This window comes from Bos taurus, chromosome 18, assembly GCF_002263795.3.
Source record: "Bos taurus isolate L1 Dominette 01449 registration number 42190680 breed Hereford chromosome 18, ARS-UCD2.0, whole genome shotgun sequence".
In the NCBI taxonomy this organism is placed as follows: Eukaryota; Metazoa; Chordata; class Mammalia; order Artiodactyla; family Bovidae; genus Bos; species Bos taurus.
In genome coordinates, this window is record NC_037345.1 from 57,560,131 (window position 1) to 57,581,225 (window position 21,095).

Here is a 21,095-nt window from a genome sequence, read left to right on the forward strand (position 1 = left end):
CTTGCCAGACCCCCGGAGCGCCTAGCTGAAGGGTTGTCGCTGTCCATGGTCCTGGAGCGTAGCTGGGGTCCCAGTAATGGATTCTAGGAATCCATGTCCTCTTAGACCACACTAGAACTATCAACTTTTTTCCTCACAGCCACTAGATAAAGTTTAGGAAATAATTAATCCTTGTTTAGGTGATTGTTTTGTGTTGTGGGGGTGTACTCGCCAAGGCCCACACTACTTGGTGAAAGTGCAAGTTGCTCAGTCATGTCCAACTCTTTGCAACCCCATGGACTATACAGTCCATGGAATTCTCCAGGCCAGAATGCTGGAGGGGTAGCCTTTCCCTTCTCCAGGAGATCTTCCAAACCCGGGGATCGAACCCAGTTCAGTTCAGTCACTCAGTCATGTCTAACTCTTTGCGACCCCATGAGCTGCAGCACCCCAGGCCTCCCTGTCCATCACCAACTCCCGGAGCCCACCCAAACTCATGTCCATTGAGTCAGTGATGCCATCCAACCATCTCATCCTCTACTGTCCCCTTCTCCTCCTGCCCTCAATCTTTCCCAGCATTGGGTTTTTTTACAAATGAGTCAGCTTTTGTATCAGGTGGCCAAAGTACTGGAGTGTCAACTTCAACATCAGTCCTTCCAATGATCACCCAGGACTGATCTCCTTTAGAATGGACTGGTTGGATCTCCATGCAGTCCAAGGGACTCTCAAGAGTCTTCTCCAACACCATAGTTCAAAAGCACCAATTTTTCTGCCCTCAGCTTTCTTCATAGTCCAACTCTCACATCCATACATGACCACTTGAAAAACCATAGCCTTGACTAGATGGACCTTTGTTGGCAAAGTAATGTCTCTGCTTTTTAATATGCTGTCTAGGTTGGTCATAACTTTCCTTCCAAGGAGTAAGCATCTTTTAATTTCATGGCTGCAATCACCATCTGCAGTGATTTTGGAGCTCGGAAAAATAAAGTCAGCCACTGTCTCTACAGTTTCCCCATTTATTTGCCATGACGTAATGGGACTGGAAAACAACAGAATGGGAAAGACTAGAGATCTCTTCAAGAACGTTAGAGACAACAAAGGAATATTTCATGCAAAGATGGACTCAATAAAGGACAGAAATGATATGGACTTAACAGAAGCAGAAGATATTAAGAAGAGATGGCAGGAATACACAGAAGAACTATACAAAAAAGATCTTCATGATCAAGATAATCACGATGGTGTGATCACTCACCTAGAGCCAGACATCCTGGAATATGAAGTCAAGTAGGCCTTAGAAAGCATCATTATGAACAAAGCTAGTGGATGTGATGGAATTCCAGTTGATCTATTTCAAATCCTGAAAGATGATGTTGTGAAAGGGCTGCACTCAATATGCCAGCAAATTTGGAAAACTCAGCAGTAGCCACAGGACTGGAAAAGGTCAGTTTTCATTCCACTCCCAAAGAAAGGCAATGCCAAAGAATGCTCAAACTACTGCACAATTGCACTCATCTCACACACTAGTAAAGTAATGCTCAAAATTCTCCAAGCCAGGCTCCAGCAATACATGAACCGTGAACTTCCAGATGTTCAAGCTGGATTTAGAAAAGGCAGAGGAAGCAGAGATCAAATTGCCAACATCTGCTGGATCACTGAAAAGGCAAGAGAGTTCCAGAAAAACACCTACTTCTGCTTTATTGATTATGGGAAAACCTTTCACTGTGTGGATCACAACAAACTCTGGAAAATTCTGAAAGAGATGGGAATACCAGACCACCTGACCTGCCTCTTGAGAAACCTATATGCAGGTCAGGAAGCAACAGTTAGAACTGGACATGGAACAACAGACTGGTTCCAAATAGCAAAAGGAGTACGTCAAGGCTGTATATTGTCACCCTGCTTATTTAACTTATATGCAGAGTACGTCATGAGAAATGCTGGGCTGGAAGAAGCACAAGCTGGAATCAAGATTTCTGGGAGAAATATCAATAACCTCAGATATGCAGATGACACTACCCTTATGGCAGAAAGTGAAGAGGAACTCAAAAGCCTCTTGATGAAAGTGAAAGTGGAGAGTGAAAAAGTTGGCTTAAAGCTCAACATTCAGAAAACAAAGATCATGGCATCTGGTCCCATCACTTCATGGGAAATAGATGGGGAAACAGTGGAAACAGTGTCAGACTTTATTTTTTGGGGCTCCAGAATCCCTGCAGATGGTGACTGCAGCCATGAAACGAAAAGACGCTTGCTCCTTGGAAGAAAAGTTATGACCAACCTGGATAGCATATTGAAAAGCAGAGATGTTACTTTGCCAAAAAAGGTCCATCTAGTAAAGGCTATGGTTTTTCCAGTGGTCATGTATGGGTCTGAGAGTTAGACTGTGAAGAAAGCTGAGTGCCGAAGAATTGATGCTTTTGAACTGTGGTGTTGGAGAAGACTCAAGAGTCCCTTGGACTGCAAGGAGATCCAACCAGTCCATTCTGAAGGAGATCAGCCCTGGGATTTCTTTGGAAGGAATGATACTAAAGCTGAAACTCCAAGAGTTAACTCATTGGAAAAGACTCTGATGCTGGGAGGGATTGGGGGCAGGAGGAGAAGGGGACAACAGAGAATGAGATGGCTGGATGGCATCACTGACTCGATGGACGTGAGTCTGAATGAACTCCGGGAGTTGGTGATGGACAGGGAGGCCTGGCATGCTGTGATTCATGGAGTCACAAAGAGTCGGACACGACTGAGTGGCTGAACTGAACTGAACTGAATGGGACTGGATGCCATGATCTCCGTTTTCTGAATGTTGAGCTTTAAGCCAACTTTTTCACTCTCCTCTTTCGCTTTCATCAAGAGGCTCTTTAGTTCTTCACTTTCTGCCATAAGGGTGGTGTCATCTGCATATCTCAGGTTATTGAGATTTCTCCTGGCAATCTTGATTCCAGCTTATGCTTCTTCCAGCCCAGCGTTTCTCATGATGTACTCTGCATATAAGTTAAATAAGCAGGGTGACAATATACAGCCTTGATGGAACCCAGGTCTCCTGCATTGCAGGCAGATTCTTTACCAGCTGAGCCACCAGTGAAGCCCTTGGGGCCAGCCCCTAAAGAGATTCCTCGACCAGAGCCAATGTTGTAGATGGGCTGGCCCCTGTTCTTATTATGACTGCAAGATACACTTCAGCAAAAACTATCAGGAAACTTTGAAAAAAGCAAGGCCTACTGCTCAGAAGTCCTGGAGGATACACAGCACACCCGAGGCTCAGGTGAAGGAGGTGGGAGAGAGCATGGATCCTCAGCTCTGCCTTTATTGGGGTACACGGTGGGGTCCCTAGGGTATCGTGGGTTCACTTTTATGGCGAATTTAAAACATAGGAAGTGGAATTAGGGCGTAAGAAGGGAAAAACAGGGTCACACAAGAGTCAGTTATCTACTTCACACAGAGCTTTCTAAACGGGAACTTCAGGGACTTCTCTGGAGGTCCAGTGGTTAAGGCTTCTCCTTCCAGTGCAGGTTGGGGTGTGTGTGTGTGGGGGTTCAATCTCTGGTTAGGAAGCTAAGATCCCACGTGCTTTGTGGCAAAAAACCAAAATATAAAACAGAGGCTATGTTGTAACAAATTCAATTAAGATTTTTTAAATTGTCCCCATCCAAAAAAAAAAAAAAAAAATCTTTAAAAGGGAACTTCATGGGTGCGGTCACCTGGCTCTTTAAAGTCATAGCTGTCAATGTTTATTTGAGATGAATTATTTGACCTTGATGCCTCTGAAATGGATGCCTGGGCAATCAAAAGTTTAATGTCAGGCATTTACATTCAAAAAAGCTTAAGCTTATTGTTAGGCACTCACACTACACAGGTGCTGGTGAAATACTGTCTATTTTTGCATTAGTGCTTTTTCCTGTAAAAATTAATTCAATTTTAAAGGAGGGGGAGTATGAGCTCTTTCTTCAGTGAAAGAAAGAGCTCATACTCTCAATCCAAATCTGTCGACAAGCTCAGGTTTGAAGGATGAGATGGTGGAAACAGATGAAAGCCAGGTAGCATGACCTCCAGGAAAGAGATCTCAAATTGCAAAGACATCTTTGTGAACCAGCCTGGAAGGCATAAGGAAGAATGGACCAAGAGGAGAGGGTGGGTGAGTACATAGCAGTGAGGTCGTCAGTCAGTCAGTCAGTTCAGTTGCTCAGTAGTGTCCAACTCTTTGCGACCCCATGGACTGCAGCACACCAGGCTTCCCTGTCACCAACTCCCGGAGCTTGCTCAAACTCATGTCCATCGAGTTGCTGATGCTGTCCAACTATCTCATCCTCTGCTATCCCCTTCTCTTCCTGCCTTCAATCTTTTCCAGGGTCATGGTCTTTTCCAATGAATCAGTTATTCACATCAGGTGGCCAAAGTATTGGAGTTTCAGCTTCAACATCAGTCCTTCCAATGAACACCCAGGACTGATCTCCTTTAGGATGCACTGGTTGGATCTCCTTGCAGTCCAAGTGACTCTCAAGAGTCTTCTCCAACATCACAGTTCAAAAGCATCAATTCTTTGGTGCTCAACTTTCCTTATAGTCCAACTCTCTATGGACAGTTTTAGTGTGGTGCTAAGAGGGAATACGTTTGTTCAGGAGAGTCAGGGTCAGCTCTCTGGCTGTTGGAAAGATCCCTTTAGGGTCTATAAATGAAATAAGGAAGGGACTGGAGGTCAGCAGGTGAAGAAATATGCTGGAAGAATGGACAGATAAACGTGAGACAAGGAGATAACCCCAGAGAGATTATAAGATGCTGTATTATGAACCGAATGCCAGGCTGAGGGGATAGTCTTTCCCTGGGGAGACTCCAAAGAGTTTCGGGATGGAGAATGACATCAATAAGTTGCCACTCTGTCCTCTGTTCTGGTGTAAAAAACGAATAAACTGAAGCCTCAGTTAGAGCCCAGAAGGGGGCACTCTCACTGGCAGTGATGATACCAGAGCCCAACAGGAAGAAGGAAGACTCCTTTCCTGGCAAGGACTCAGCCAATGAAAAGCCATGGACTCACTCTTTCCTCTAGCCCTCAACTTCCTTTGCTCCTCTATAAAAGTGGTCTCCTTCCCTCCTTGAATTGGAACTTGCACATGGCTCTCCATGGTTGCAGACCCCAAGCGGCAATTCTAGGCTAATGCCAAATTAAACCCATCTTTGCTGGGAAATAGCTGTCTGTCTACTCATTTCCAGTCAACACTAGTCACCCTCAGAAGAACTTGACGGGAGGACCTTTCTGTTCAGGAAGAGGAACCAGCAGACACTAGGCACACGCCATGTGATGGGACCTCTGTTCGTTGGTTTTAATATGTTCTTCCTTTTTTTCTTTTGAGGATTTTCCCCTTTATTTTTTTCTTTTTATATGTTCTTTCTTTAACGTTCACCAACTTGGAGGTAAGACACATGATCTCTGATTTACAGAACAGAAAACCGAGACACAGACAGGTGGACTGAATTGCTTGATGACGATACCTTAGGAAGTGCTGGAACCTGTCTGTGAGCCTGTTTCTCTAATCCCATCCCCTGTCTTCTTTCTGTTCTACCTGGGGACACTCATACAGTAGTTAAATATTGCCACCAAGGCTTCATCAACTAGTCCCTGACCTCTCCTTGTCCCCATAGAGGCTGGGACTGAGGTCTGGATGAGTCCTCATTAGCTTGTTTTGATCTCAGAGTACTCGGTGCTGGTGGCCTCCTGGTCCTGAGGCTCCCGAGATGTCATCTCATGAAAGTTGAGGGAGGCATAATGGAGGTCTTCCTGTTCCCCTGGGGGTGGGGCGTCCTCTGCAGGGGACAGCACCATCTGGTCAGGGGGGCTGTCTGAGCAAGGCTTTTTCCTGGAACCCTGAGAAAAAGGGAGAAAAAGGAGTCAGAGAAGGAGTAAGCAGGCATGAGCCCCAAAGGAAAGTTCAGTAGATGGGACGTTTATTCACTCATCTTGTTCCTCACATGCTTCCTGTGAACTCAAATATTCACTCATTCATTTACAATTTTGCCAAGACTGACTGGGCCGTATTGCAGGCTTATGAATCCTATTTAACCTTCACAGAAACCCAGTAGGAGTGATATTCTTATTATTCCCATTTTACAGGTAAGAAAATTGAGGTGGGGGAGAGGTGAAGTAACTTGCCCAAGGTCACTCATAGAGTGGATGGCAGAGCGAGGATTCAAACCCAGGCCTGCTGTTTTCTTGACAGTGTACCCTGCACCAAGTCCTGGGTGAGAGGCCAAATGAGCAGTGTGAGAAAACAGACATTGACCCTGACCTCAGGCAGCTTGCAGTCGGCTAGGAGGACTGGATTAGAGACAAGTAAACACAGCTAATGTCTAACTCTGGTGTGATTTATGAACTAGCTTGTGCAGAAGCCAGAAGAGATGGCAATTCTGGATCTTGGACCTGGATCCCATAAAACAAAAATGAAAATAAAGCAGGACCCAAGTCTCCCAGAAAAGAGGGTACCCAGACACTGGTATGCCATTCTCTTTTCTCCAAGTCTGTCCACGCACACCTACACCATCATGCTATAGACGAGTGTGTCGAAAGCAACATTAGCCTTCAAATGCTGCTGCTACTGCTAAGTCGCTTCAGTCGTGTCTGACTCTGTGCGACCCATAGACGGCAGCCCACCAGGCTCCCCTGTCCCTGGGATTCTCCAGGCAAGAACACTGGAGTGGGTTGCCATTTCCCTCTCCAATGCATGAAAGGAAAAGTGAAAGTGAAGTCGCTCAGTCATGTCTGACTCTTAGCGACCCCATGGACTACAGCCTACCAGGCTCCTTTGTCCATGGGATTTTTCCCGGTGAAAGTACTGGAGTGGGTTGCCATTGCCTTCTCCAAATAGTAGCTCATAAAAAAAGAAAAAGAATTCCAGGTTAGGAAAAAACAGTTTCACAACCTCAGAAAAAAAAAAAGCATATCTAGACAGAGCTGTCCATATTAGGCATGAGCAAGATGGAATGACAAAACAGCTAGGTATTTTGACACTTCTGTAGCCAAAGAGGGAGAAATAAGAACATGTATCTTAATAGCCTTACCATATATTAAAAGAGGATTGAATTGATCCTCATAAGACAACACGGGCTTCCCAGGTCATGCTAGTAGTAAAGAATCCGCCTGCCAGTGCAAGAGACACAGATTCCATCCCTGGTTAGGAAGATACCCTGCAGTAGGAAGTGGCAACCCACTCCAGTATTCTTGCCTGGGAAACCCCATGGGCAGAAGAGCCTGGTGGGCTGCAGTCCATGGGGTTGCAAAGAATCAGACATGATTAGGTGACTGAGCACGCAGAAGACAAGATGCAGCTCAGATGAATAAACAGGAGAAAGCACTAAGTTCATTCCTTCATCCAACACCTCTTTGCTGAGTGCTGGTTATGAGCTAGGTGCCATTAAGTGCTGTTCTTTCAAAAGAGGACATATGAGGAAGTGAAACAGCCCAAAATACCTGCCCGCATGCCCAGTTCCTTATTAGAGAGGGGAATAGTAACATTAGGTAAGAGTTGTAAGCAATTTCCCATGACCTAGGCACATTTCTAAGCACTTCTTGTAGCAACCCAATGAAACATGTACCAGCATAGCAATGGCCTCATTTCCAGAAGAGAAAATAAAGAAGCAGAGAGGTTAACTAACTTGTCCAAGGTCACACAGCTTGGAAGTGGTTGAGTCCAGGACTTGGACACAGGAGGATGAACTCCAGGGACTATGCAGCTCATTGCTTTACTATTCTGCCTACAGTATCAAAGTTACAGAAAGGCTGAGAGAGTTGACTTATCAGGGAAAAAACCCTGATGCTGCGAAAGATTGAAGGCAAAAGGAGAAGGAGGGGGAGAGGATGAGATGGTTAGATAACACCACTGACTCAATGGACATGAATTTGAGCAAAGTCCAGGAGATAGTGGAGGACAGTCCATGGCGTCGTGCGGTCCATGGGGTCGCAAAGAGTCTGACACGACTTAGTGGCTGTACAACAACAACAACATAATGGGGAAAACAAAGCTCTATCAAGGTTCCTGTTAAGATAGTGAATTCACACATACCACTGGCTCTGCTCACCAAGATCCAACAATCAAAAACTATAGATGGAACTATGGGATAACAAAATTTTATAATCAATTGTTGATTGATTAATCACCTTGAGGTTACTGGGGGGAAGTAAAAGCTAATTTGAACACATGGGGCTGGGGAGGTGACACGTTACAGCCCAGGGCTAGGGAAGCTGGCTTGTCGACAAGAGGAAGAACAGGTTCCCACAGATGTGCTTGAATTCTGCTCCCTTCCCTCCTCCACCCTTGCCTTGGGACAATCATTGCCTGCAGAATTCATAGAGCGTGGACAAGATGGTTATGTGCATGTGTCCAGAGGTAAATGCACCGAAGGCACCACCCCAGGGAGCACCGAAGGCTCCCTGGGGTGAAGAGAAGAAGAGAGGCCATGGAACCTCACTGGCCTTTGGGATTCTTGTCCTCCCTTTCTTCTTTCCCAAACTCCAGAGTCTGGTGGATCAAAATCCACAGAGATTTTGGATCAAAATCCAAAGCTCCTTCTCCTTGAGGTTGGAAGGCAAAGGGGTGACTTACTCTGCTTTTTCAGCGGAGAGAGGGGGACACGACGTGGGACTGGTGGACAGTGGTTGTGGTGCCTGGGGCACTCCACCCTGCGACTGGTCCCCATCACTCCTTTGAGCCAACACAGGCCAGCATCTGCCCTTCACCTTCACCCAATCAACAGTCCAGACCAAATAGCTAACATCCCTGGGGAATATGCACCCCCCCACCCCCCGCCAGGTCAGAGGACTGAGCACCTGCAAAGTGTAAATATCCTGGAAGAAAAACCAACCAAAGGAGGCTGGGAACATCATGTACCTTCAAAAAACAAGTATTAGAACACTTTGATCAAGAGTTTTAAACCAGGCATGATAAACGCACTAAGAGGAGTAAGTGCTGACGTTACATCATGAACGTGAGACTAAGAAATTACGCTACTCTCTCAATCCCTCCCATCCTCTCCTTCACCAGCAGTGTCCAACATGAGTCTGTTCTCTCTCTGTATTATCATATGTAAATGAGATAGCAAGTGGGAAGTTGTTGTATAACACAGGGAGCTCAACCTGGTGCTCTGAGACAACCTAGAGGGGTGGGAGGGAGGTTCAGGAGGGAGGGGACACATGTATACTTGTGGCTGATTTACGTTGTTAAATGGCAGAAACCAACACAGCACTGTAAAGCAATTATCCTCCAAAAAAAAAAACAGGAAAAGAAATTATGTACATCACTCAGTAACGATGTAATATCTCCAAGTGGTGACATATTGTAACTAGACGGCATGGTGATCATTTTGAAACAGAAATATCGAATCACTTATACTTCAAAAACAAGAAACAAGCAAACCCCCAGAAAAAGAGATCAGATTTGTGGTTGCCAGAGGCAGAAGGTGGGGATGGGGAAACTGAATCAGTGGTCAAAAGGTACAAACTTCCAGTTATAAGATAAATAAGTACTAGAGAGGTAATGTAGAATGTAATCATTAGAATTAACTCTGCTGTATGTTATATATGAAAGTTATTCAGAGTAAATCCTAACTGTTCTCATTGCAAGGAAAATATTTTTTTCTATTTCTTTAATTTTTTGTCTATAGGAGATGATGGATGTTCACTAATCTTATTAGGCTAGTCATTTCATGATGTATGTAAATCAATTCATTATTCTGTACACCTTAAACTTATACGATGCTACTATATGTCCAATATATCTCAGTAAGACTGGAAAAGAAAATTATACATATCAGTAATTATGTACATAAGATGTAAAACAAGAAGTTATGTAATCATGTAAGTTACATAAAAAGGAAATGTGTGTGCAGTTCTGTAAAACATGGAAATATGATGTCTGAGATATAAAAATAGGGAGAATCCAATGGTGGGATGAAGAATAGAATAAATACAGTTGAAGTACATCCGGGAGCTAGAAGAACCTTTGAGTCTCCCGTAGAAGGAAGCAGGGGAGGATGAAGAACAGAACACGTGAAAATGAAAGTTATGAATGATGAAGAACTAGAAAATCTCAACATTCAGATGATAATGGTCCCCAAATGACATGCTTTCTTGGGGGGCCACACCACTGGCATGTGGGATCTTAGTTCCCCGGCCAGAGAGCAAACCTGTGCCTCCACACTGGGAGCATGGAGTCTTAACCACTGAGCCACCAGGGAAGTCCCAGTAGTCCCCAAATGAGATAAAAATGAAACCAAAAGAGGAAGAGATAATTGGACAAAAATAGTGGAGATAAAATTGTCAGAATTACAGAAAAGTGAACTACATCAGCACAAAGTACCTACATCAGCACAAAGTACCTCGCAAACACAAGAAAAAAGACAAGGAAAAGTCCACAGCCAAATAAAGTACAGTTCATCTCAAGACTGTCAAAACTAAGGAGAAACATGCAAATGTTTCCAGGGAGAATGAGTGGATTACCTGCCAATGTGTGAGACTTGAGACCTCTAACAGGGATACCCGGTACAAGAAACAGTGAATCAAGTGTTCAGAGTATCCAAAGGAAATCACCTTGATCCTGGAATTGAGAGCCTACCAAATGAAATTCAATTGCGGGGGCATAAAAATATTTCAGATACAAGTCTCAATACAGGAAATACCAAGTTAAAAACATGTTAGGAGAAAGAACTCAAATACAAAGAATGCAAATAAAAATAAGAAAACTAAGAAACCACACACAATGAATATAAGATACAAAGGTGATCAGATTACCTCAGTAAAATGTGTAGCTGTCTATTTTTTTTAATGATCAGAGAATAGAAAAATGTTGAGTGTGTTCATAATTACGCAGAATGAAAACTGGAGATCTAGAGAAAGAACCAGCATGGCTGTAGAAGGTGGATGGAGGGGACACCAAAAGATATAACAGCACTCGAGTTCTTTTTGTTAGGTGTAAGACAGAGATGTTACTTTTTTTTTTTTTAATAAGAGAGGAGAAAATGAAATGTTTAAAAAAAATGGAACCAAGCAAAAGGAGAAGGTGAAATAGCACAAAGAAATCCACGTATATCAAGAACCACAATAAATACAAATAGCGTGAACTTGACACAGGATGTCAAGTTGGATTTTCAAATACCTGGTTATAGGGCTTCCCTGGTGGCTCAGTGGTAAAGAATCTGCCTGCCAATGTAGGAGACACAGGTTCGATCCCTGAGTCCAGGAAGATCCCACGTGCCTCATGGCAAATAAACCCTTGCACCAGAATTACTGAGCCTGTGCTCTAGAGGCTGAGATTCACAACAAGAGAAGCCATCGCGATGAGATGGCACCACAACCAGAGAATACCCTTGCTGGCCACAGCTAGAGAAAAGCTTGTGCAGAGCGAAGACCCAGCACAGCCAAAAATAATAAATAACATTAAGAAAAAACAAACTTAGTCATATACTATTCAAAAGAATCATTGCTAAAGCATTAAAAAAAAAAGTTAGAAGTGGGTGGGGAGAGGAAAGGATGGAAAAATACCAGATATCTAACTAACCAATGACAAAGCGGTGTGTCTATCTTAAGATCTAACCAAATAGATTTGAAACAAAAAGTATCACTAGACAGAGACAATCACAAGGTGTGGTTAAACGTGAGAAGATACGATACTTCTAAACTATACCCTTTTAATTTAAAAGTACATCACCTGTAAGAAATATATTTGATAAAACTCCAGGGGAAAATTGACAAGTAAACTGTCATAAGAGTTCAGATAATGATAGTTTAGGAAGACCTATTAGTAAAGATTTGGATTTGAACAATACAATGAACACACACTGGCCTATTGACCTTAGTTGGAATTTATGAAATAGAGTGTATATATATATACTTCTTAAGCATACAGGAACTATTTACAGAAATTCTTCACATAACCAAGTCACAGATAAAGTCTCAACAAAGTTAAAAAGTAAATATCATCAAAAAAATGTACTCTGACAAAACCCAATTTAGTTAGAATTTAAGGATGGAAAGATGTTTTAAAATCCCCATACATTTGGATTTTTTTTTATTAAAATTTTTTTAATTTATTTATTTGGCTGCACTGGGTCTTAGCTGCAGCATGTGGGATCTAGTTCCCTGACCAAAGATCGAGCCTGGGCCCCCTTCATTGGGAGCTCAGAGTCTTAGCCATTGATCCTCCAGGGAAGTCCCCTACATTTCAATTTTTAAAAATCCCCAATAATTTAAGATTCCTAAAAAAGTCACAATAGGTTTTTGCAATGTTTAGAACTGAATGGTATTAAAATAACACATTTCAAAATGTGTGAGGTGAAATTAAAGTGGTGTTCTGAGAGAAATATATCCATAAAAACTTTTATAATGAAAGAAGGGTGCTATATATTAATAAGCTAAGTTGTTGTTGCTTAGTTGCTAAGTCCTGTCTGACAAACTCTTTTGCCAGAGTACTATGAAGTGTAGCCATACCAGGCTCCTCTGTCCATGGGATTTTCCAGGCAGGAATACTGGAGTGGGTTGCCATTTCCTTATCCAGTGAATCTTCCCGACACAGGGATCAAACCCGGGTCTCCTGCATTGCAGGAGGATTCTTTTCACCAGGGAAGCCCCCAATGGGGAATTAATCCTAATTAAACAATATGCAATTAAGAGAATACTACTCATAACCTTTTGTCAACAAATTATAAAACTTAGATGAAATGAACAAACTGTTATCTCTAACACACTGTTTGTGTTAACGGACACACAAAATGACTGAGTTAGAAAAACCACATATAAAGACAAGAGCAGACCCAGGCGGCCTGTACAAGTGATACTTATTAGTCATTCAAGAAGCAGATCATCTCAATTTTACACATTCTCTTTCAGATAATATTAATAGAAAAAATGGAAAGATTCTACAATTCCTCGATATTATCTTGATACCCAAAGAAGAAAACAACAACAGGAGAAAGGAAGACAGAGGTCCATTTCACTCTTGCATACAGATGCGAAAGTGCTCAACAAAATATTAACACACTGAATCTACCAGAGTTTTAGAAAAAGAAAAAAAAACACTCACTGTGAACAATTTCATCTTTTCTCAGGAATGCTAGTTTCAAAATAGAAAATGTTGAACAGTTTCGCTCACCACTGGTAACAAATTATAGGGAAAATCATATCAGTGGATGTATCTGAAAAGTTCAACTGTGATGTATGATATAAACATAAAGTTATTTAGTGATAGAAAAGAACTTCCTTAGCCTGATAAAGACTATCCATATAAGCCACGACAGTTAAAAGCAAGAATATCACAAATTTTTCAGATGGTATCTTTATCTCTGAAAACGGATGGTTACAAGTAAGATATAAGAATTTTCCAGCTACCAAAGCAACAAGAATCTAAATGACACTCAAGACCAATTTGAGATTTTTTTAAATTACAAAATAAATCCTCACACTTAAAAAGAATTGTTTTTCATTCTGCATATAGCAATGAGCAATCAGAAAAAAGCATGTACAGTAGTAGCAATAACTAGTATTTAGGAAGAAAAAAATTTTTAAATACTAGTTATTGTTATAGAATAACTAGATGACCAAGACCTGTGTGAAGGAATTCTCCATCTTTCTTGAAAACATTTTTTTTAAAGACTTAAATGAATAGAGATAATCTGTTCTCTTGGATTAGAAGACTTGAATCCACAAATACACTCTTCCTGGATTGACCTATAGGTTCAATGCAATTCCAATCAAAACTCCAACAGGAGTATTTTGGGGAACTTGACATACTGATTTTAACATTTAAATAGAACAGCAGAGGCCCAAGAGTAGTCAAGACAACTTTGAAAGAAGAATCTGGAGAAGGACTTGCTCTATCAGATACCAGGACTTATTTTTGAGCTTATAGACTGTTGAATGTAGACACAGTTTTGACTCAAGGACTCTAAAATTGATCATTGGAATAGAAGAGGTCACAGAAAGAGGACCACCCACATTTGGAATTTTGATGAATGGCAGATCCACAGGGGAGGAAGTGAAGGACTATTTTGCAAAAAAAGAAGGAACATATATAGGTCAACACTGTACACCACACAGAAAAGTCAACTTCCCATAGATGAAGTCTTTAAATGCCAAAAGAAAAACAGAAAACTTTTAGTAGAAACTATCCTTGAATATCTTTCTACATCTTAAGATGGGAAAGAATTTCTTAAACCCCAAAGTTCTTATTACAATTAAGAACTTATCATCAAACGTCACCTTTAAAAAGGTAAAGTATGAGCTACTCACTGGGAGAAGATATTTACAATGTATATAATCTTTTAAAAAGCATAAAAATGTATAAAGCTCTCAAATTTAATAAGAAAAGGTCAAACATTCAGTAGGAAAATGGGCTGTCAATGAGACCAGGCATTTTATGGAAAAGATGTTCATATGCTGCTGAAGCTGTAGAGAGATTTTCATCTTCATTGGTAACCAAGGAAATGCAAATCAACACCATAATGAGAATGTGAGATGACTGAAAAAAAAAATTGAGAAAACTAAGTGTTGGAGAGATTGTAGATCAACAGAACCTGATAGGCATAGATGAGAGTATGAGTGAACACAGTTGCTTTGGAAAATATTGTCATGATCTTCTAAATAGGAACTTTACAGACCCTATGACCTAGTAATTAAATTTCCTAAGTAATGCTAAAGGAAAACTCTTGCATGTGAATACAATGAGACACGAATAAGGAATGTTTGTAATTGCAACACCAGGAAACAACTCCAATGTCCATCAATAGGAGCTTAGATAATAGACATAATCATAAAATGCATCATTATACAATGGGGAACTGCAACTTTGTGCAAAAACATGAATGAATCTTTGCTATATAAGACTGCGTCTACAGGGCAAGTCCAAGAAGCATACCCGGCACATGACACCCTTGGAAGGTTCAGAAGCAAGTAACTGAAGAGTGTATATTTGGGGTAAACATATATGTGGTAACACCAGCATCAAAAGATTCAGAGCAGTGGTTACTGGGGGCGGGTCAGAGTAGAAGGGTAGATGAAAGTTATCATCAGTGTTTTAAGTCTCAGGTTGGATGGTAGATTTACACGTGTTTATCATATCATGTGTAACGATGAGTAAGTAAAAGTGAATACTGCTTGTTCCATTGATACTAGCTCAGTGATGAACAAAGCATTTTGGATAATTCCATTTAGGGCAACACAAGCCCAGTTTTTAAAAAGGGAACAGGGGTCTTGCTGGACAGGGATGGTGTGAGAGAAAATTACAGCCCTCGTTCTCAAGGACTTTACATATACGATGAGAAGGTGGAGACAGGTCAATGCACTGATGTTGTGTGATGTAACACAGGGTGTCGGGGATGGACACAGGACTTGGTGGATGGAGAGAAGGAAGGGAGAAGGCAAAGGTTCCCAGAATAAGAGATGCTGAGCTTGCAGCTGGAAGGAGGCAGCGAGGTGGATGGTTGAACTGCGAAAGGGAGGGCAGCTCAGGTAGTGAAGGGAAAGTTGCTCAGTCATATCTGACTCTTGGCAACCCCATGGAGTATATAGTCCATGGGATTCTCCAGTCCAGAATACAGAGTGGGTAGCCATTCTCTTCTCCAGGATATCTTCCCAACCCAGGGATCAAACGCAGGTCTCCTGCATTGCAGGTGGATTCTTTACCATCTGAACTACCAGGGAAGCCTAGTTCAGGTAGAAGGAACTGTATATTCAAAGACTCCGAGTCATAAGGGAATAGATCTCTCTGGACACAGGGAGAAGGCCAGTGTAGCTGGACCCTAGGGCAGGACCAGTGGCTGGAGCGGCCGTCAGGGGAGACGCCAGGAAAGACATCATATATCAGACCAACGATTATGACTTGATTCTCTAAGCATTGGGAGCAACAGCTTTGAGACTCCAAAACGGCTGGAAAGTACTGGTTTGGGGGGAGATAGTTCTAGCAGCCTGTATCCAGTAAAGAAGTGAATAGGCTCAGTGGTCAGCAGAGCACCACTGGGCCTGGGAGATGAAGGGGAAGAACGGAAGGGAAGCCAGCTCCCAGGTGTCTGCCTGGGGGAGCAGGCAGGAGCAGGAACTACTGATGGACTTAGCCTGAGTCTGCCAAATGGACATGCCTGGGGCCCCCACGGCTGGAGAAGACGCCCGCATCACTCACCCAGGCGACGGTACCCATGACCGGGTCTTCATCATCCACACCCTCTGGTCTCATGGCTGCCTGCTTTCTGCGGGCTTTCAGTCTAAGAGAAGAAACCGGTGTGCTGCAGTCAGGGCGGCTCAGACAAAGGTGGGCAAGCTGCCTCCCACTGCCCTCCCACTGCCCCCAGAACGACGGCTCGGGTATCCAGACCCTGAAAACACTGGACTCAGAGGCCTTCCTGACACGGAAGTAAGTGCTTCATCTTCTTGGATGACCAGGACTTTGGCCAAGACTGAATTTCCATCACTAGAGACTTGACTTACAAACTTGTACATGAATGTCATTATTATTGACACATGGTGGCCAAAACAACCCAAATGTCCATCAGTGGATGAACGGATGAGTAGATGAATGAGTAGCTGAATGAGTAGCTAGTAAATGAATGAGTAGATGAATGAGTAGCTCCATTCATTCAAGGGAACATTGTTTGGAAATAAAAAAGAATGATGGAGACGTCTCTGGTGGCGCGGGGGATGAGAATCCGCCTGCCAATGCAAAGGACACAGGTTCAATCCCTGGTCTGGGAAGATTCCATGTGGCTCTGAGCAACTAAGCCTGTGCGCCACAGCTACTGAGCCTGCGCTCTAGAGCCCTTGAGCTGCAATTCTGGAAGCCCGCACATCTTAGAGCCTGCACTTTGCAATAAGAGAAGCCATGGCAATGAGAAGCCTGTGTACCACAACCAAGACCCAGCACGGCCAAAAATTAATGAATTAATTTTTTTTTTAAAAAGGAGTGAAGGACTGCCATGCATGAACATTCAAAACATCACGTAAAGTGAGAGAAATCAGTCACATGGGACCACATATTTTATCACTGCCCTTATTTGAAATGTCCAGAACAGACAACTCTAGAGAGATGGAAAACAGCCTAGCGTTTGCCTAGGGCAGAAGGTGGAACGGAGGGGATGATCAGGGGTGTGGATTTCCTTTTGGTTTCTCTTTCATTTGGGGCTAATGCAAAAATTCTGTCAAAATCACTGTCAAAGACACGCAGTTCTGAATAGACTAAAAGCCAATGAACTGTGCACCTTAATGCATGGGAATTACATCTTGCTAAGGTTGTTACCCAACTCTGAACCTAATCTATGCTTCTCCACATTTCTGGGATTAAGAGACCTCTTTCCACACTCCCTACCACACACCTCCCTATACCTCCCCAAGAACACAGACTTACATGTAAAAGAAAAGGAAGCACAAGCACAGGGACAGCAGGGCCATGGCACCAGCGCCTCCAAGAGCCCCAACAACCAGGAATGCAGGCTTCCCTGCAGGGAAGACGGCCAGGAGATGATCACGACCCCGAGATCAGTCTCTTGCCTTCCCGCCTCCTTGCAGAACTTTCTGGAGAGCCTCTTCAGGCCTGAGAAGGAGCCCCCTGTCCTAGAAAGCACCTTCTGCCCTGACCCCAGCCCCTCTCCCCGCCAAGCGTCATCTTCTCTAGGATGCAGACCCCTATCTCCTCTAAGCCTCTTCCCCCCAACAGACCCCTGACCTGGCAGCAGCAGGACAGACCCGCTCCGGGCCCCATGGATGTTCAGGGCCTCGCAGCTGAGGCTGATGCCAGAGCTGAGCCCCTCTCGGAGGCTCAGGGAGCCGTTGGCCCAGGGCCCGGCGGAGCTGGAGCTGACCTCGAAGGAGGCGTTGCTGAAGTTCCCCTCCAGCAGCCCCTTGCCCAGCCTCCAGTGCAGGGAGGGGGCCGGCCGGGCTCGGGAGGAGCAGCTGCAGCGAAGACTCTCGTCCTCCTGGGAGCAGGAGGGGCCCAGCAGCTGCGGGGGGGCTGTGGGAGAGATGGGAGGGATCAGGGGCACCCCTCCCCTCCCTGGAACTCCGGCCTCCTGTCCCCAGGAGACCCCACACTCACAGACCACGATGAGGCTCAGGAAGATATTTTGGAAATCCAGCGGGTTCTGAGCCCGGCAGGTGAACTCCCCTTCTTCTGCTGCCCCTACACAAGGCAGCTCCAGGACCCCGGTGCTCGAGATGGGGGTGGCCTCCAGGGCGGGAGACCCCCGGAACCAGCTCAGCTGTGCAGGGGGGTTGCTGTCAGCAACACACAGCAGCTGCAGCTCCTGGCCCTCCGAGATGAGAATAGATGAGGTGTTCTGCAGAATCTTGAAGGCTTTGGGGGAAAGCGCAGTGGGAGAGCTGGGGGAGGCTGAGGTCTCCTCCTCCCTCTTTCCCAGGATCTCCTGGCCTCGCTCTCTCCTCCCCCCGCTGGCCAGCTGGGTTCCCTGCAGTCCCAGGGCTGGGCCTTCCCACCCTAAGCAGGCTGAGCCAACATGTCTGGGCCTCGTATCTTCAGGGGAGGCTTGGTGTCTCAATGGGACAGGCCTGGGCTGTTTGGTGGAAAGAAAACACAGAGCCTCAAGGCTTGAGATGTTGATTCAGTGAAGGCAGCAGAGGATGGGACTAAGGAGGCTTTTGTGGAAGAAAGCCACACAATAGAACCATGGTGAAGGAAATGGGCTTTGAACAGGGTGTGTGAGTGTGTATACGTGTGGGGTGTATGTGTGTGTGCCTGTGTGTATGTGTGCATGAGTGCACGTGTATATGTCCGTGAGTGTATATGTGCATGATAGTGCCTGTGCTGTGGGTATATCTCTGTGTATATGTGTGATGTGTGTGTGCCTGTGTGTATGGGCGTTTCTGTGCGTGTCTCAGTGTATGTTCATATGTATGTATTATGTGTGTGTGCCTGTGTGTGTGAGTCTCAGTGTGTATTGCATGTGTGTGTGCTCTAGTGCTTGGGAGGTGTGGCAGGCTGGTGATTTTCTCCTTGCTCTTCCCATATCTGATCACATTCAAGCCCACTCCCCTGCCCCACCTTGGAGGCAGTCCCAGGAGCAGGACCCAGCCCTGGAGAGGAGAGGTCCTGTCCTACCTGTGACATTTCTGAAGGAGAGGCTGATGCGGAGGTTCCTCGGAGCATCTGGGGCAGAAAGACATGGGCTTGCTGCAGAGGGAGGAGTGGGATGGAAACTGACCAGCACCCCAGGAGGGAAACCAGGAATAGGGGGGCTGTCCTTCACGGCCACTCCCCACCTCAGCTCCCAGGGCACAGACCCATAGAAGAGTGGGCTGGCCTTCTCTCTACACACGCACACACATGCGAACACCCACACACACACACCAGCGCCCTCAGGGACCCCGCTGCCCCTCCACACTCACAGGAGACGTTGAGCCAGATAGTTCTTTCCAGGGCCACCTGCGATCCCTGGAGTGTCACCAGACAGGTGAGGTTGGTGCCGTGGTCCTGGGGCCTCGGGGTGAGGGTGAGCTCCGAGGAGTGGAGGGTGTCTGGCTTCATGGCATCAAAGGCGTCCCCCACCCAGGAGAACAGGAGAGGGTGTGGCTCATCACAGGCTAGTGACAGTCTGCAGGTCAGCTTTGTGGGGCGGCCGGACTCCAGAGGCTCCAGAAAATGGATGTCGGGTTTCTCTGAAGAAAGGGAGATGAGACAGAGGGAGATGCCTGGATGCAGGGGTGTGGGGACCCAGAGGGTCAGGGTCACAACTCCTTCCCAGTTCTGGGTCTCTCCTGAACCCTCAAACCCCAAGACCTGGAGCATGGAGGGCTGCTATAGCCTGTTCCTGTTCTAACAGAGGAGTCTCCACGGGCCAGGGTCCTCTCCTGGGCCCCCTGTCATACCTCCTGTCACCTGCAAATTCAGCTTCTTCTCTCTGTAACTGTGTTTCAGAGTAGGTCCTTTCTCCACTCGGAAGTAGTAGACTCCTGAGTCGCTCAGCCTGGCCTCTCTGATGCTCAGGGAGCAGTCGTTGTTGCTGGGGTTCCCGAGGAGGCTGAATCGGCCCTGGGTCTCTGGCTTCACAGGTTTCTTTCGGTCATTTGTGGCCACAGCATCATTGGTGTGGTGGTCTTTTTCCCGGAACCAGTAGATGAAGAGTTCGCCAGAGTAATACCAGGGGTAGGAGAAGGAGCAGGGCACGTGGACGTCCATGCACGCCTTCACCACCACTGATTCCTGCACTCGGAGCTCGTACCCTAGAAGCTCCTGCAGGGACCCTGGGGGACACAGAGGCTCAGCAGCAGCTCCAGCCCCTCCCCACAGGTGCTCCCCTCCCCCAGCCGTGAGCCCTGTCCCCCACCCTCCCCCACTCACCCCCCCACAGCAGGGGCAGTAGCAGCAGGGGCACCATGTCAGCATCCGCCAGCACAGAGCCGGTTCAGGTCCCTCTGCTGGGGAGGGAAGCGCCCCGAATGTGGGGAGGGAACGAGGAAGCCCCAACAGGAAGCCAGAGGGTGACAGAGACAGAGCCTTGGCCAAGCAGAGAAGGGGAACTTGGACGCCCCAGGCCATGGAGGAGGGGCGGCCCTGAGAAGGCAGAAGGTCCCACCCCACACCCTACACCGCAGGGGGAGATCCTAAGGCCCCCAGAGGCTGAGAGGCTTCACTGCACTTGGCTCTGACATGACCACCTGTCCAGTGATGCTCGGGTCCACAGTGGGATCACCCAGTGGCCGGCACAACCAGAAAAGAAAAACCGTGTCCAGCCCTGGTCATCGGGTGGGACCAACCCTGCAACAGAGAAACTGAACTTTCCGGAAAAGAACACTGAAAGATTTCTCAAAACCATTCAGACTTGGGCAGGAAGACTCACATACGCTGGAGGGTGGAACCCAGGAAGGAAAGCTGAGAGTGAAAAGCTCCTTTGCCCAGAAGGGTTTTCAGAACAGGGCACACGGGCTGTGCATCTTCATGGATCTGAGGGTCTGTGGGACCAGCCGACCCGGACACAGGCCCACGCAAAGTGGGGTGGTAAAGGAAGAACTTTGCCCGATTCAGCTGGGACCCCAAAGTCCAGACCTCACACAGAAACACAGTTCATGACCCCTCACTCTGAATGGCCTTCTTTTCAAAGCCACATGAAGGCTTAAGTCATGTGTGGAAAAAACCTGTGAATTTACT

The 21,095-nt window shown here is 45.6% G+C and overlaps 1 protein-coding gene across 4 annotated transcripts in view; it reads right to left on the reverse strand.

Moving 5' to 3' along the window:
* Nucleotides 1-4,735: 4,735 nt before the first annotated feature.
* The window catches only part of LOC100300478 (sialic acid-binding Ig-like lectin 5), a 35,652-nt gene continuing 19,292 nt past the window's right edge, over nt 4,736-21,095 (reverse strand). The window contains exons 1-9 of one of the 4 annotated variants that reach the window (XM_005219563.5): nt 20,289-20,436; nt 19,817-20,191; nt 19,337-19,606; nt 19,050-19,097; nt 18,030-18,287; nt 17,661-17,945; nt 17,343-17,433; nt 16,125-16,206; nt 4,736-5,833 (exon numbers count right to left, since the gene is read on the reverse strand). In XM_005219563.5, the coding sequence (XP_005219620.2) occupies nt 5,642-5,833; nt 16,125-16,206; nt 17,343-17,433; nt 17,661-17,945; nt 18,030-18,287; nt 19,050-19,097; nt 19,337-19,606; nt 19,817-20,191; nt 20,289-20,325 (1,638 nt within the window). In that variant the 5' untranslated portion in view covers nt 20,326-20,436 and the 3' untranslated portion in view covers nt 4,736-5,641. Of the gene's footprint in view, nt 5,834-16,124; nt 16,207-17,342; nt 17,434-17,660; nt 17,946-18,029; nt 18,288-19,049; nt 19,098-19,336; nt 19,607-19,816; nt 20,192-20,288; nt 20,437-21,095 lie in introns of those variants that run through there. The other 3 variants (XM_059877139.1, XM_059877137.1, XM_059877138.1) reach the window with 3 other exon arrangements.